Source organism: Palaemon carinicauda, chromosome 18 (assembly GCF_036898095.1).
Source record: "Palaemon carinicauda isolate YSFRI2023 chromosome 18, ASM3689809v2, whole genome shotgun sequence".
NCBI lineage: Eukaryota > Metazoa > Arthropoda > Malacostraca > Decapoda > Palaemonidae > Palaemon > Palaemon carinicauda.
The window spans coordinates 106,904,607-106,919,606 of record NC_090742.1 but is presented as its reverse complement, the minus strand read 5'-3'; the positions used below and the strand labels follow the sequence as shown (position 1 = coordinate 106,919,606).

At 41.9% G+C, this 15,000-nt stretch overlaps 1 protein-coding gene across 4 annotated transcripts in view; it reads left to right on the top strand.

Annotated features, from left to right (window-relative positions):
• Nucleotides 1-4,482, top strand: part of pns (pinstripe) — a 281,719-nt gene extending 277,237 nt beyond the window's left edge. For all 4 annotated transcript variants that reach the window (XM_068392649.1, XM_068392651.1, XM_068392648.1 and 1 more), the window contains one exon: nucleotides 387-4,482. In XM_068392649.1, the coding sequence (XP_068248750.1) occupies nucleotides 387-567 (181 nt within the window). In that variant the 3' untranslated portion in view covers nucleotides 568-4,482. The remainder of the gene's footprint in view (nucleotides 1-386) is intronic.
• Nucleotides 4,483-15,000: the final 10,518 nt, after the last annotated feature.

The following is a 15,000-nucleotide window of genomic DNA, read 5'->3' as shown; positions in this document are numbered from 1 at the left end:
TAGGAAATTTTATAGCGTAAGTATTTATAGAAGGGATTTGCAAAATTATAAAAACATAAAAAATGGCAATCTTCACAAACATTGCCAATATTTTTTTTAGAAATACATATAAAAATGAGTACTGATAAAAGAAATCTGTTCTTTAAAACTTTAGACAATAAAATTGTCCTTCAAATGCTTTTCAAATGATGAAAATCAATTGGGAAACAAAAAAAAAGTAGATCCAGTTTGAAACGACCCCAAAATAACATTGTTTCAAGTGGGAAGATTTGCTCCCCTTAAAGAAGGATATTAACCTAGTTTAGTTCAAGATTAGGACAAGGATAAAGGTTGTATACTCTCTCTTGAATTAAAACTACTTTAGTAAATAGTTTTTGTTTTTCCAGAGCTCACCTGTTGCATCGCATCATGCTGCCACTCCATCGCTCACCGGTTACTTCACACATGTATGAAGAACATGCTTATTTACGTGATCCTCAGTTAGTGAAGGATCTTATAAATGTGCTGTCAGCTCTTAATGAATTTGACATTGTTTTGGAAAGCTCACTTACTCGAGGAATTGATTAGTGGCTTTGTGGAGTGTATTATATTCAAAGGATTAAATGGCTGTTTATATTTGGGTCTTTTTGAAGACCTTAATGCAGTACTTTACTTATCATTATTGCCATCTCCGCATGGTAAAAAGGAAATATGAAGTTTATGAAAAATTCTACATCTAAAGATACCAAGCAAAATTATGTATCTTTCAAGTCACCATGACATACTACCATGTCAAAGACATTTGTCTTTCAGTAGTGTAAATAGTATTGTTTGTTTTTTATATTTTTTTTATTCTTATCATTAAATGTGGTCTTTGTTAAGTTTACCTATGAACATTATATGTTCACGTACAGTTTGATATTATTAGGTGTAAGAAATGCTCAAAAACACTTTTTTTTTCTTTTATTATTTAGCTGTATTTATGTGTATTCAATAAATCAGTGAAATAACTCATGACTGATATCATTGCAGAAATCACAACTTTAACTCTTGAAGTTTGACTACAGCAATGCTTGTGAAATCAATTTTATTACATCATATGGGTATATTTTTAACTTTGGGACCATTAGGAATTTGGATATTATGGCAAGCCATATAGTGTTTAAGTTTCTCTAGTTTCTAGAGTACTTGCATTTATGACTCGTATAAAACTGTTAAAAATGGTTGTTTGGTTTCCAGTGTTATCCTTTGTTGATAAACTAAACAATTTTACTTGAACAAGTCTGCAACTGTACTGTAATTCATCCTAATTTATATCTGAACTTTACTTGTGAATGTGGATGGTAACTGATAACTAAGGAAAACTAGAATCTGTTGGTATGAAAATTAATGATCTGTAAAGTTCATACTTTTTCAGTTCCCCTGTACGTTACACACTTTAATTCGTCTATGTGTAGTTTTGTTACAGTAGGAATATTCTTGATTTTATTTCCTGTTTTCCTTACCTACCCATAAATGTTTTAGTGGTTGTAAAGTTTTAATGTTTTGATTAAAAGCTTCTCATAAAGAATATAAAGGTAACTGTAATTGATAGCTATCCTCTTAGTGAGAATGTTCAGTGGTTGTAAAACTTTGTTCAGTTTGGTTGTGATATGACAATTATATCTTTTGAGCAAACTAACAAATGTTTTTACTTGATTTTTTATTCCATGCTCATTCTCATTGTTGGCTAGTTATTGATAGCACTATACTTGTATTGTTGGTCTTTGCTTCTGTGAATGATAGATGAAACTGGAGATGGAATATGTTTACTGTACAGTATGCTTATAACTTTGTGGTGTACAAGTTATTCTTTCATGGATCAATTTGATTTGATATGCATGCTTTTCATATCTCATGAACATGTCATCACTGCACTTGCATTAGCATTCCTTTAGAAGATGAGTTGGACTGGTCACAATATGGTATTGCTAAAATAGCAGACTAAATTTTATTATTTTACAGTATAATGTTATGGTGGCATTTGCCTGTAAAAAAGAAGTGTCGAAGTTCAGTTTCTTTTTATTCAGTCACTTTAGTTTTAATGAATAGTCTTTAAATACTTTCATAATGCTAAATTATTATTCATCTGACAAAACTTTTATGGAAATTTTGATCTTTGGTTTTTATATGAGGTAATTTGTGGAACTGTGAGTTCTGTTATAATTCTTACCCATTTGATATTAACACTCCTCCAGTACATTGGTAACAACTAAATTATCAGTTGCTTTTATGAAAATCATATCAAGAGATTTTCCTTTGTAGAATTTTTAAGAACTAGTCATAATTTTTACCAATCATACTTTTTACCAATGTATTTAGTTACAAAAAATAAACTTTCAAACCCTCTTAGTGACAGAAACTAGGTTTTAACTGGGTTTAGTCATTTAAAATCTCTATTATATTTTAATGTTTTAGATATGTTTATTTTACTGTTTTAGCAAATTTAATTTCTTTCATAAATTTAATATCTGTCCATCTACAGATACCTAAGAAATGTCATTTTAACTGGCTTCCTGTTAAGAATTCATACTAAATAAGATGTTTGATCGTTGAAAGCTTCTCTCAAAACATTTCATATAATCATTATTACTGTTGTCATTCTAAATAATATTGACTGTTCAGTTACTATGCATTTCTAAGTTCATAGAAGTTGTCTAACAGATGTGTTATTAGATAAGAAGAAAAACAGGGAGCAAGCTAAAGTTAAAGAAGTTGGGCATTTATTTTTAAGATACTAATAGGAATGGATGGGAAGTAAAATGCAGCTGGGGCCAACTGGATGCTGCCAAAACATTTTGGTACTATAGTGTGTCACACATGGCATATAGTTAGTGATACCAGCCTACAAGGCATTTCTTCATGACAAGAATATTTTATGTCTTTTTCCTGCTTTGAAATATTTTTTTTTTCAAAATCCTGCAGCTGTGCTTGGCATTCAAATATATTGTTTTTTTTTATTGCTAGTGCTTGAACTATGAGCTGATGGTAAATATATAATCTCTTCTTGTCTTATCCTTGATACTAAATTGATGGTCCTCTTATTTTTAAAAGTAAAATTATTTGGTGTTCTGTATTTTCAAGTTGCAGGAAAGAATTTAGATTTGAGGATTAATTTTACGTTTAATCAGGTAATAAATATTTGAATAGGAACATCGGGTTTTTTATTTAGCAGAATACTGTATACTCAATAAAAATGTATTCCAGTAATCAAATAGAAATGAAGAATATATTGTTCAAAAGTCTAAAGGGACTCTTGTAGATAGTGAAATTCATTTTAGTTTACTATTTGCATTTCAAAACGTGTTCATTGTTAGGTTTATGATTTCTAAAAAGATAAGATTAAAAGCTGGAAATTTACTTCTCAGGAAACTAAAGTTTCACATACTAGATCTTTTAAGTTTTTAAAACCCTTAAGATTAAACTTGCTGCAGATTTCAGTAAAGGTTGATTGCATATCACTAGTTTCCCACTTTTCTCCCTAAAGTTCCTAAAATGTAGTTGACTTTCATCCTTTTTCACTTTATTTGCAGGACTAAATAAATATTTTGTTGTCAGAATATTAAACATCCCTTGTTACTTTCAACTACAGCTTTCTAGGAATTTGAACAGTACAATTTCCTTGCTTAACCTTACAGTATGCAAAAATTTTGTTAAAGTAGTGACTATATATGAAGAATGGAAAAATTAAAAGATATCATGATACTATTCTTTAGTGAAAGCAGTTATACAAATTTGTGTTGAACTGAGGAAGGGATGGTTGAATAGCTTTTGTAATTGAATATACATGGATGATAAGTCACTGTATGCCTTAGCAGTCATACTTCACAAACTCTTGGATGTTTTATTTCAGGAGTCATATATACCAAAGCAATTTTTGTGGGATATAATTTTCATTAAGTGTTTATGTTTTGTCTGATTATAATCTACTAAAAACATTTCCTCATGGCTGCTTAATCATATTTACTCCCTTTGCTGTAATTAAGTGAATGTGCTATGTGTATCTGTAAAGACGTTAGTTTTGATATAATGAACTGTGCTATATTTTGCCGTGAACTCGTTACCATATATAAATTGTGATGAATATGTTTTGAGATGAGCAGTTATGATTTGACTTAATATTTTCAAAATGTGTGCTGTAGTCATTTTAAAAGAAACTAGAAATTTAGCCAAAGGGGAAGATATCAGTAAAGAATTATGGATATTATAATTGCTGGTCATTTCAGGTACCTAAAAGTCAGGGTGTATTAATTGTACATATTTTATAGATTGCTATAACTGGTGTGCCATATCGACAAGCAAAGATTTCTTTGGATTCCTTGAGCTGTGATAATAGGCATGTTCATGATCACATTTAAAGAATACTCGAAGAATGGATGAGAAATTATACATGTGCTCATAAATCTATATCTATGAATACAAATATAGGCACCTGAGCACCATGCTTAACATACTTCAATGAAAGTGAAAAAGTTTTTTTTTTTAAGGATTTGTATGTACCTTGAAATATGTACATATATATCACACTCCAGAGACTAGCTGTTTGTTGTATTGCTGTACATTTAAGCCAGTTCATAGAAATAATTGTGAGGGGGAAAATTTTATAGGTTTCGTTCAAGGATTGTGATTGTATATAAATAACATGGCATTGTGATGGAGCTAATGTAATTGAAAATTGTTTTGAAGCTGGTGCTCAGGAAGTGTCACTAAAATTGATCATTTATGGTATAATTTACTCAAAACTCAAGATATTCACTCCAGTAGATTTAATGAACATACTGTATTGCATTTCTCATTGGGTGCCGAGATGAAACATTATATTAGTGTGCTGTGGATGTAAATGAAAATTTGTCAGTTTGCATAATTTGAATGTAAAAGCGATATATTAATTTTGTACTTGTATGAGCTGTGTTACTCTTGTTAAAAGTGAGTTAATATATTGAAATACTGCTGTCCTGTCACAAGAACCTCTCTGACTTCTTTTTCAAAGAGCCAAGAACAAATGCTCATCTGTCAGATATGGCAGTATTTGTACTGTATTGTATATATGTATTGCATGAAATGAAAGTAATATTAAAAATAATAAAGCCTTGAAGAATCAAAATTTTGTTTTTGAAATTCCTTCTCACAAATGTAATTTGGAAGACCTAATCCATGGGAGTATGGGTGTAATCCTTCACTTCACCAGTTGTTTACCTCCCCCCAAAAGAGTGTAAATTGAAAAACTTGCCCATTGCATTTATTTAGTGTTACAGCAGAGAAAGTGTGTAAATAATGTATAGGGGAATAAATCTTTGTCATTTTGTACTGTTATAAACTTTTCATTACTTTACATTCCTTTGTTTTTTATAAAGACTGCAGGTTTCTTAGCTCCGAAGTTGTTATTTTGTGCAAGTTAGCAAGAAGAGGAGCTTTTAGCACTTGTTGGAGAATTGGTAATGTTACTCCACAATATAAATGCATTTGTGGTAGCCTAGCCAACTGATTACTGCCCAATTTCAGTAACTCCCATATTATCTAAAGTTTTTGAACATCTTTTGGTAAAACATCTCAAGGGGACCATCCGCTATAGTGTACAGAACAACTTTAAAAAATCGTTTTATTGTCTCTGTATGCAGAAACATGTACATGCTCTCCAGAAGTTTCAGCCAATTATTTTTACAAATAATGAAGATAAAGCGGTCTTTAAATTATGACGTCATCCTTTGACAGAATCATCTTTGCATATTTATTTTTGCATATAGGCTATACAGGTTTTTTTTCACTTATGTTTTGAAATCTTGTACGTCTGGCAATGATGGAAGGCATTGGTAGAGGATAGGTGATCACAAACTACAATCTACGAGAAGACCAGCCAGAGTTTCCAAAGATGTATAGACGTAATGAATGTTTGTTTGTTTACTTGCAGTTCGAATGTTCATTTTTTTTTTATAATGTCCTTGTGCACTTTATAGCAAGGCTAATGTTACTTAAGGTCAAAGAAGGAACAAAATGTAATAAGAGAGCAACAAAAAAAAAAAAAAGCTGGAACATTTTAACTAAAACTCTGGCAACAATGAGAGGCTGCTGGTAACGCATGACACCCTCACGGCAAGCGTATTAGTAAATTTATGGTTTAAATATCTTTTGTTCCGTAAATGGAATACAAACCACGCTATTTAATTGGGGTATTACTTTCAGCGTAGCTGAAATGACGAACTATTGATTTTTAACGAGGGTTTACTACCCACACCCTAGTTAGCAGGGGTATGGAGGGTAGCTTGCTACTGCTCCCCCTCACACACCTGTGATTGAGCTCACTTTGCTCTCGGCTCGGATGGTGATAGGACATTGCCGCTCTCATCCTCGCTGACATTTTGGCAGCCATTAATGCTTTTTGTTCTTTTCTTTTTCTTAGACTGTGTACATGAAGTTGGCCTGTGCGACCATGTGCACCTGCCCTGGTCTTCCCGACCGCCCTTGTGGAACATTCATGTCGGCGGTCAAGACCGATCTTCACGCCCTTTGTCCTTCTTGTAGGGGCCAACGGTGTGATAGTGTCAACAAGTGTAGGGAGTGGTCTTCCTCTTAGTGGGAGAGGTTTTTGCGACGGCGGAAAAAGAAGTCCAAGCTTGCTACTGCTCCCCCTCACACACCTGTGATTGAGCTCACTTTGCTCTCGGCTCGGATGGTGATAGGACATTGCCGCTCTCATCCTCGCTGACATTTTGGCAGCCATTAATGCTTTTTGTTCTTTTCTTTTTCTTAGACTGTGTACATGAAGTTGGCCTGTGCGACCATGTGCACCTGCCCTGGTCTTCCCGACCGCCCTTGTGGAACATTCATGTCGGCGGTCAAGACCGATCTTCACGCCCTTTGTCCTTCTTGTAGGGGCCAACGGTGTGATAGTGTCAACAAGTGTAGGGAGTGGTCTTCCTCTTAGTGGGAGAGGTTTTTGCGACGGCGGAAAAAGAAGTCCAAGCGGGATGTTTCTTCTTCGAAGGTTGCTTTGAAGGAAGAAAAACCCAAGGCCTCTTCTTTCGTCACCCAAACTTCCTCCGAAGCTCCTATTCGGTCGGTCTCTTTCGAGAAACCGTCGAGTAGTAGCGTAGACCGAATTATTTCTGTCCAACCTCGGGTCTCGCGAGATGAAGTTGCTTCCCCTAGCGAAGCAGCTCCACCTCTCCCCCGGGGGAGGCCGTGTCACTAACTTCCTTTTTCCAGATTTGGTCCTCCTTGGGGCTCACAGGTTCACCCTCCAAGAAGGTTTTGCTTGATTACATCCGCCTAAGTGCTGCTGTCAAACAATCGTCACCGTCAGAGGTAGATCCCCTGACACTTATTATTATTAATATTTTTACTTGTTAAGCTACAACCCTATTTGGAAAAGCAGGATGCTATAGGCCCAGGGGCTCCATCAGGGAAAATAGGCCAGTGAGGAAAGGAAACAAGGAAATAAGAAAAATAATTAACAAATAAAATAAAATATTTTGAGAACAGTAACAACACTAAATAGATATTTCATATATAGACTATAAAAACTGTAACAAAATAAGAGGAAGAAAAATAAGATAGAATAGTGTGTCCGAGTGTACCCTCAAGAAAGAGTACACACGTTGTTGTGTCGGAGTGTCTAATGCGACGTCACCCATCTCCTTTGTCACTCCAGACTCTACGGTAGCTGACGGCATAGTTTCCCCTGTTCCTGACCATCCTCCGAGGGGGAAACTAAGTTCTCCATCAGTCTCTCCTGCTAGTGTTTCTTCCCCCTCCAGGGAGTTCACTTACAGAGACTCCTCTTCGCAGGACTGCTGACGGTCAGCTTGCTGATCCAACGGCCCCCAGAGGGCGCATCCGTCGGAAGGCTTGCCTTCCTCTTCGCCATAGAGGCCTTCCTTCACCTGCGGTGAGGAGGCGCCTCTTTGGTTCAACGTCGTCTATGCAGTCCCCCGCAGAGGAGCCTCCAGACCGATCGTCCATCATTGCATCTGCAACCAGTCTTGTGACTTCGGTCCTGGACCTCTCTGCAGATCGTTCGCGATCTCCTTCGGTGTATGGTCGTCCTTTTAAAGGACACGTCGACCTTCCACCCGACAGACCTGCCGCCCTTCCATCACTGTTCCTGCATGGGCCTAACAAGGCTCCACCTGAGCGCACTATTGTGCGCCAACGTACTACGCACCACGCGCAGTCGCAACCTGACCAGCGCTCACTAGCAGCTCGTCAGGCCCCAACACTGCGGTGCACCACCCATCTTGCTCGCCCTAACGGAGGGCAACAACCTCACGCGCCAACAAGACCAGAGTTCAACCATGCGCCATGCGCACCCACATGCGCACACGCGCCAACGATCTCCTGTGCGCCAGGGCTCTCCTGCACCGACGCGCCCTGCGCCTACACGCCAACGATTTCCTACGCGCCAGCACCCACCTGCGCGCCAGCACTTACCTGTGCGCCAGCACTCACTTGCGCACCAGCGCTCACCTGCTCGCCAACGATCACCGACGCGCCAATTACCTGCGCAACAGCGCTCTCCCACGCGCCAACATGTGCGCCCCACATCACGCTCTCCTGAGCGCCATCTTGCACACCAGCCAAAGCGCCAGGCAAAACCTGCGTGCCATCAATTTCCTGCACGCAAGTTTGTAGATGAGGTAACAACCCTGTTGCCCTCACCCGCGCACCTTTTTTACCGGTGTGCTAGCGCTCACCAGCCTCGTGCTCACCTGCGCGCCATCTTTCTCCTGTACGCACTCACAGAGATACGCGTGCGCGCCCTCTCTCTCCTAAAGACGCGCGCCAACATTCTCCCGTGCTTCCGCACGCCCATCATGATTCTACTGCGTGCCTGGAGACATTCTCCTGTGCGCGCACCCTGATTCTTCGACAGACGCGCGCGAAAACTCTCCCGTGCGCCTGCGTGCACATCATGATTCTCCTGCGCGCCCGCGCATGAATATTCTCCCACGCACGCCAACAGTCTCCCACACGCGAGCACCAATATTCTTCCTCGCGCAAGCACCATTACTCGTCCTCGCGCGAGCGCCAATATTCTCCCGCGCACGAGCCTGCGCATCACAATGAATGACTTCCGGCAAGGTCGCCATTGGCTCATTCCCCTCCCCGCAAGCGCATACCACCGCACATTGTGGGAGAAGGGAAACATGCAGAGGGGTTCAGGATCCCAAAGCTACTTCCTAAGGCAAACCCACCCATTCCAGTGACTCCTCCCAGGGATCCTTCGGTCCCTTTCCCTTCAGGGGGTATGTCTGACAGTGCGTCTGTCAGCCAACAGCCCTGGTTCAGTGCTCTGATCAGAGCCGTAACCCAGGCTTTCAAGCCTGTCCTCTCTGATCTAGGACACGGAACCATGGCTTCCTCTACCCTTTTGAAGAGGAAAAGAGGAGTTCTGGATGCGGTCACTTCCCCGAGGGCGAAACTGACTCCACTCAGACCATCAAGGTAAGTTCCTCCTATTTCTCGGACTAACTCTCCATCCCTGTTGGACGAAGATCTCCCGTCACCAAGGGAACCACGCGAAGAGAGATTTTCCCCCATCGCAGCAATGGAGGAAACCTCTCCACGCAGAGAGTTCCTCACAGTCCGGGAATAGAAGGGACATGCTACCCTTCATCAATGTTGGAGTCTTACATCCTTCCCCGGAAGGAATCTAAAGACTCCAAAACATTGCCAAAGTCCTCCACTAGGGCTAGGAGGGAGCCAGCCAGCCACCCAGGGAATGTCCGCGACTCTCCCCAAGAAGAGCCTTTGGGGATAGAAGGAGACTTTGCTGCAAGTCCTACAACAGGAGGAGACCAGCAGGAGTAAGAACAAGCATTTTGGCAGGTTCTGACTCTAATGAGGGTTCTCAACGGGTTTTCCGACCCGGAGTTCCCTCCTTGAGAGGGCAAAGACACGCTCCTAGACTGCATCTTTGGTACTCAAAAACCCTCTTAGACCAGTGCAGTCCCGCCTGGTCTCAAGGGGTAAAGAGTCCCAGGGACAAGATTGCCCAGCAGCTCTCCGAGATGTCCTCCTCCAACCGTTCAGGTACCACGAATAAGCTCCTCCCACCTCCTCGTGTACAGCAGAGGAGGTACTTTGAGATCCTGGAGGAGCCTTGTTCAGCTCTTCCACTTCACCACTTGCTGGAAGAGCTAACCAGGGGAGTCCCTCTTGAGAGACTCTCCAACCGGCAGGTCTCGTTCTCGGCAGCCGAGATCCTCAACCAGGAGAAGGTCGCGAAGTGTGCTATGCAAGCTACTTCGTGGCTTGATATCTGGTTGGGGACCTTAGGTATCCTGATACGATCTGAGGATTTCTCTAAGGAACGTACCAAGTAAGCTATGGAAACCTTCCTTCTCTCAGGTACTCGCACGATCGAGTTCCTTGCCCACCAAGTCTCGAACTTGTGGTCAAATACCATCCTGAAATGTCGGGATGCAGTAGCTGAGAGACTCTACCAGAAGGTCCCTAGCGCTGAGATCAATAGGCTCAGACATTCCTCCATAGAGGGATCTGTTCTGTTCGAGCCTAAGGATGTGGAACGTGCTGCTGAGAGGTGGAGGAAGTTCCATCAAGACTCCCTCCTCCATAGGGCTTTAACATCTAAGCCCTATAAACCTCCAGCACCACAGCAGTCTCGTCCAACCAAGACCACTACGATGACAACTGCAGCAAAGACAACGGTGTCTAAGCCCTGTCCTCCAGGGGAGGTAAAAATCCTAGAGGGAGCAGCCGAGGCCACAAACGCTAGGATAGGCAGTCCCCCTGCATTTCCACCAGGGGGGGGATGCCTACAGAGTTGCGCAAACAAGTGGAAGCAACTCGGGGCCGATTCCTGGACAATTTCCGTGATCAATCTAGGATATCGCGTCCCGTTCATAACATCCCTACCTTCCCTGATGATGAATCAAGTGTCATTGAACTCCCTTGCCATGGGATCGGCAAGGGTGCAAGCCCTTCGGGCAGAAGTCCAGACCCTGTTGAAGAAGGGCGCTCTCCAAGAGGTCCTCGACGGATCCCCAGGCTTCTTCAGTTAAATTTTTCTTGTAAAGAAGACGTCTGGTGGCTGGGAGACCAGTCATCGACCTCTCAGCTCTGAATAAGTTTGTCAAACAAACTCCCTTCAGCATGGAGACGGCAGACACGGTCAGATTAGCAGTAAGACCGCAAGACTTCATGTGCACACTGGACCTAAAGGACATGTACTTCCAGATCCCAGTCCATCCGTCTTCAAGGAAGTACTTAAGATTCAGTCTGGACAACAGTTCAAGGGGCTGTGCTTCGGTCTTTCCACAGCACCCCAAGTCTTCACCAGAGTGTTCACCCTAGTATCATCTTGGGCACACAGGATTGGCATCCGTCTCCTCCGTTATCTGGACGACTGGCTAATCCTAGCAGACTCTGTGTCAACCCTTCTTCAACACCGAGACAAACTTCTGAGACTTTTCCAGTATCTGGGGATCATGGTAAATCTCGAGAAGACCTCTCTGCTTCCCACTCAAAGACTGGTATACTTAGGTACGATTGTAGACACCACTCTCCACAAAGCCTTCCCATCAGACGACAGGATAGCAAGCCTGAGAAAGGTCGCAAGACCTTTTCTCAGACGAGAAGAACTTCCAGCCCAATCGTGGCTACGTCTCCTCGTTCACTTTTCATCGCTGGCCCGTCTAGTTCCCAATGGTCGCCTCAGGATGAGATCCCTCCAATGGCGACTCAAGTCCCAGTGGAATCAAGCATACGACTCCCCGGACATCCAGATCCCCATGGGACCTGCGGAACTGACAGACCTCCAGTGGTGGGTGACAGACGAGAATCTACGACAGGGAGTGGATCTTCTCGTCCTCCCCCCGGATTTGATGCTGTTTTTGGACGCTTCAAAAAAAGGGTGGGGGGGCCACGTGTTGCACCAAACGACCTCAGGCCTCTGGTCAAAGTCAGAAAAGTAACTCCACATAAATCTCCTAGAGATGAAGGCCGTCTTTCTGGCCCTTCAACAGTTCCAACAGTACCAGGCAAGTTACTGTGTGGTGGTGATGAGCGACAACACCACAGTAGTGGCCTACATCAACAAACAAGGAGGTACTTTTTCGCAGCAACTATCCCATCTAGCAGTAGAGATACTGAGAAGGGCCAAAATCCACTCGATACCACTATCGGCACGCTTCATTCCAGGCAAAAGAAGTCTGCTCGCCGACAACCTGAGCAGAGCATCTAAGATAGTGAGTACTGAGTGGTCTTTGGATCATCTAGTAGTCAACAAAGTCCTGACTTTGTGGGGTTCTCCGACTGTGGACCTTTTTGCAACGGCCCTGAACTTCAGGCTCCCGCTGTACTGTTCCCCAGTCCCAGACCCCAAGGCTCTCTGGCAAGATGCTTTCCAACAATGGTGGGATAACATCGACGTTTACGCCTTTCCCCCATTCTGTCTGATGAGGAGGGCACTCAAGACCAGAACATCGGTCAATCTTTCAAAGACTCTCATAGCTCCACTATGACATCACGCAGAATGGTTCCCGGACCTTCTGCAACTCCTAACGAAGGATCTTAGCTTGTCAAGGACTTAACAAGAGATTGGTTTGTGGAAACAGGTAAATGCGATTCCACCTGTTCCAGTCGAGGGACATGGCGTCCATCGCTTCTGGTTGAGGGTCCATATAAAGGGCTACGTAACGAGGTAGCTTTTTGTTGTCGCTCGTTGCGAAGAGGTCGATCTGCAGTTCCGGGACTTTTTCCGAGATGAAAGAAAATGATTCTGCGTCTAGGGACCATTCTGTCTCCATCGGCTGGATAGAGCGTCCACCGTCACATTGCGGAACCCTTGTAGGTGAACTGCTGATAGATGCCATGCCCTCTTCCTTGCCAGGTAGAAGATGGCTAGTATCACATGGTTGATGTGAGGCGATCTCGAGCCTTGTCGATTTAGACATTTTACTATCACTTCGTTGTCCAGGACCAATCTGATGTGGATTGCTCTGCGAGGGGATAGTTTCTTCAACGTTAGGAAGACTGCCATAGCTTCCAAGATGTTGATGTGAAAGGTTTTGAATTGGTTTGACCAATTCCCTTACACTTTTCTCTCATGAGAAAGTCCTCCCCATCTTTCCAAGGAGGCGTCCGTGTGTATCACCACTGATGGTTGTGGTGGTTGCAGGGAAATTGTCCATGCTAGGCTCTTGGCTGTTGACATCGGCCTTAACTGCGTGCGCAATAGGATCGGGGTCAACCTTAGTTGATCTCTTCGAGCGTTTGATGCGTATCTTCTCCAGACTCCTGACGCATCTTTTAGACGTGCTTTTAGCACCAGGTCTGTCACTGCTGCAAACTGGAGAGAGCCCAATACTCTTTCCTGTTGGCGTCTTGAAATTCTCTTGTGACGGATTAGTCTCTTGACAGCTCCTGCTATCTCTCTCCTCTTCTTGGATGGAATGGAGAGGTAGTGTGACTTTAAGTCCCATTGGACTCCTAAGCATTGGATCTTCTGAGCTGGAGAAAGGCGAGACTTCTTGCGATCGATCTTGAAGCCCAGGTGTTCCAGGAACTGGATCACCTTTTTGGCTGCTTGCAGACAAATAGTCTTGGATGCTGTCCACACCAGCCAATCGTCTAGATACGCTACCACTTGAACTCCTTCGGAGCGTAGCTGCTGGACGATTGTGTCTGCTAGCTTTGTGAATATTCTTGGGGCTGTCTTCAGTCCAAAGGGCATTGCTCTGAAGACAAACTTCTTCCCTAGCTTTAATCCTAGATAGGAGGAGAAGGGGCAGCTGACTGGCAGATGCCAGTAAGCATCTACCAGGTCTATTGAGACTGTGTACGCCTCTTTCGGTAGAAGGGTCCTTATGTGTTGCAAAGTAAGCATTCGGAACTTGTTGTTCTCGATGAACTTGTTGAGTGGAGACAAGTCTAGAATGACTCTGAGTTTGTCTGAGTCTTTCTTGGGAGCCTTGAAAATAATCAACAAAAAATTGCAGCACTAAGAAATCAGGAAAAAAGAATAACCCGACTTCAAACTATTAATCAGAGAATGATTGCTCAGTAAAACCAACAAACACATGAAGAAGAGGATAATAATCACCATATTGATAGAGTCAGGCGTGCAGAAGTTAGAGCACGCCCGTTTAATGCAGATTAATGGCGTATTGGTACCTTAAGTTATGACCCAAGACATAGGTATGAAACAGAAGAGTGTTCAAATTGGCATGATGACACAAAAATGTAATCACTGTGGTGCTCTGAAAGGGAAGAATAAACCTCCTGGATTGTGTTACGGTGGAGGGAATGTTAGCCTGCCTTTGATACAAATATCATCTCCACCTTAACATAGTAAATGTTTCATCTTCGCAGTTACAGTTTCCACAAATGAAATATCGAGTGATAAGAGTATCTAGGAATTAAAACACATGTTTTAGCATGAATCATCACAAAGATAGCGTACAAGAATTGACGGTTGCATATATTGACATTGCTTTTTAATCCTACACCCAGGCATTGCTGGGTATCTCTGTTAGTAAACTATAAAAAGAGACATGTCAGCCTAATCAACATAAAAATATTTGCTGCAACTTTGAACTTTTGAAGTTTTATTGAATCAACTACCCAATTAGGAATATCATTCCATAAGTTGGTCACAGCTGGAATAAAGCTTCTAGAATACTGTGTAGTATTGAGCCTCATATGGTAGAAGGCATAATATTAGAATTTACTACATATCTAGTATTTCGAACAGTATGGTAATGTCCGGGAAGATCTGAATTTAAATGATGGTCAGAATTAGGAAAAAAATTATGTAACATTCATGACGAACCAATTGAATGGCGGTGTCAGAGATTATTATATAGAGCAGAAATAAGAAATTTAATAGACCATAAGTTCCTATCCAACAAATTAAGATGAGAATCAGTAGCTGAAGACCACACAGGAGAACAATACATGAATCAAGGTAGAATGAAAGAATAAAAACACTTCTTCAGAATAGATTGATCACCGAAAATTTTA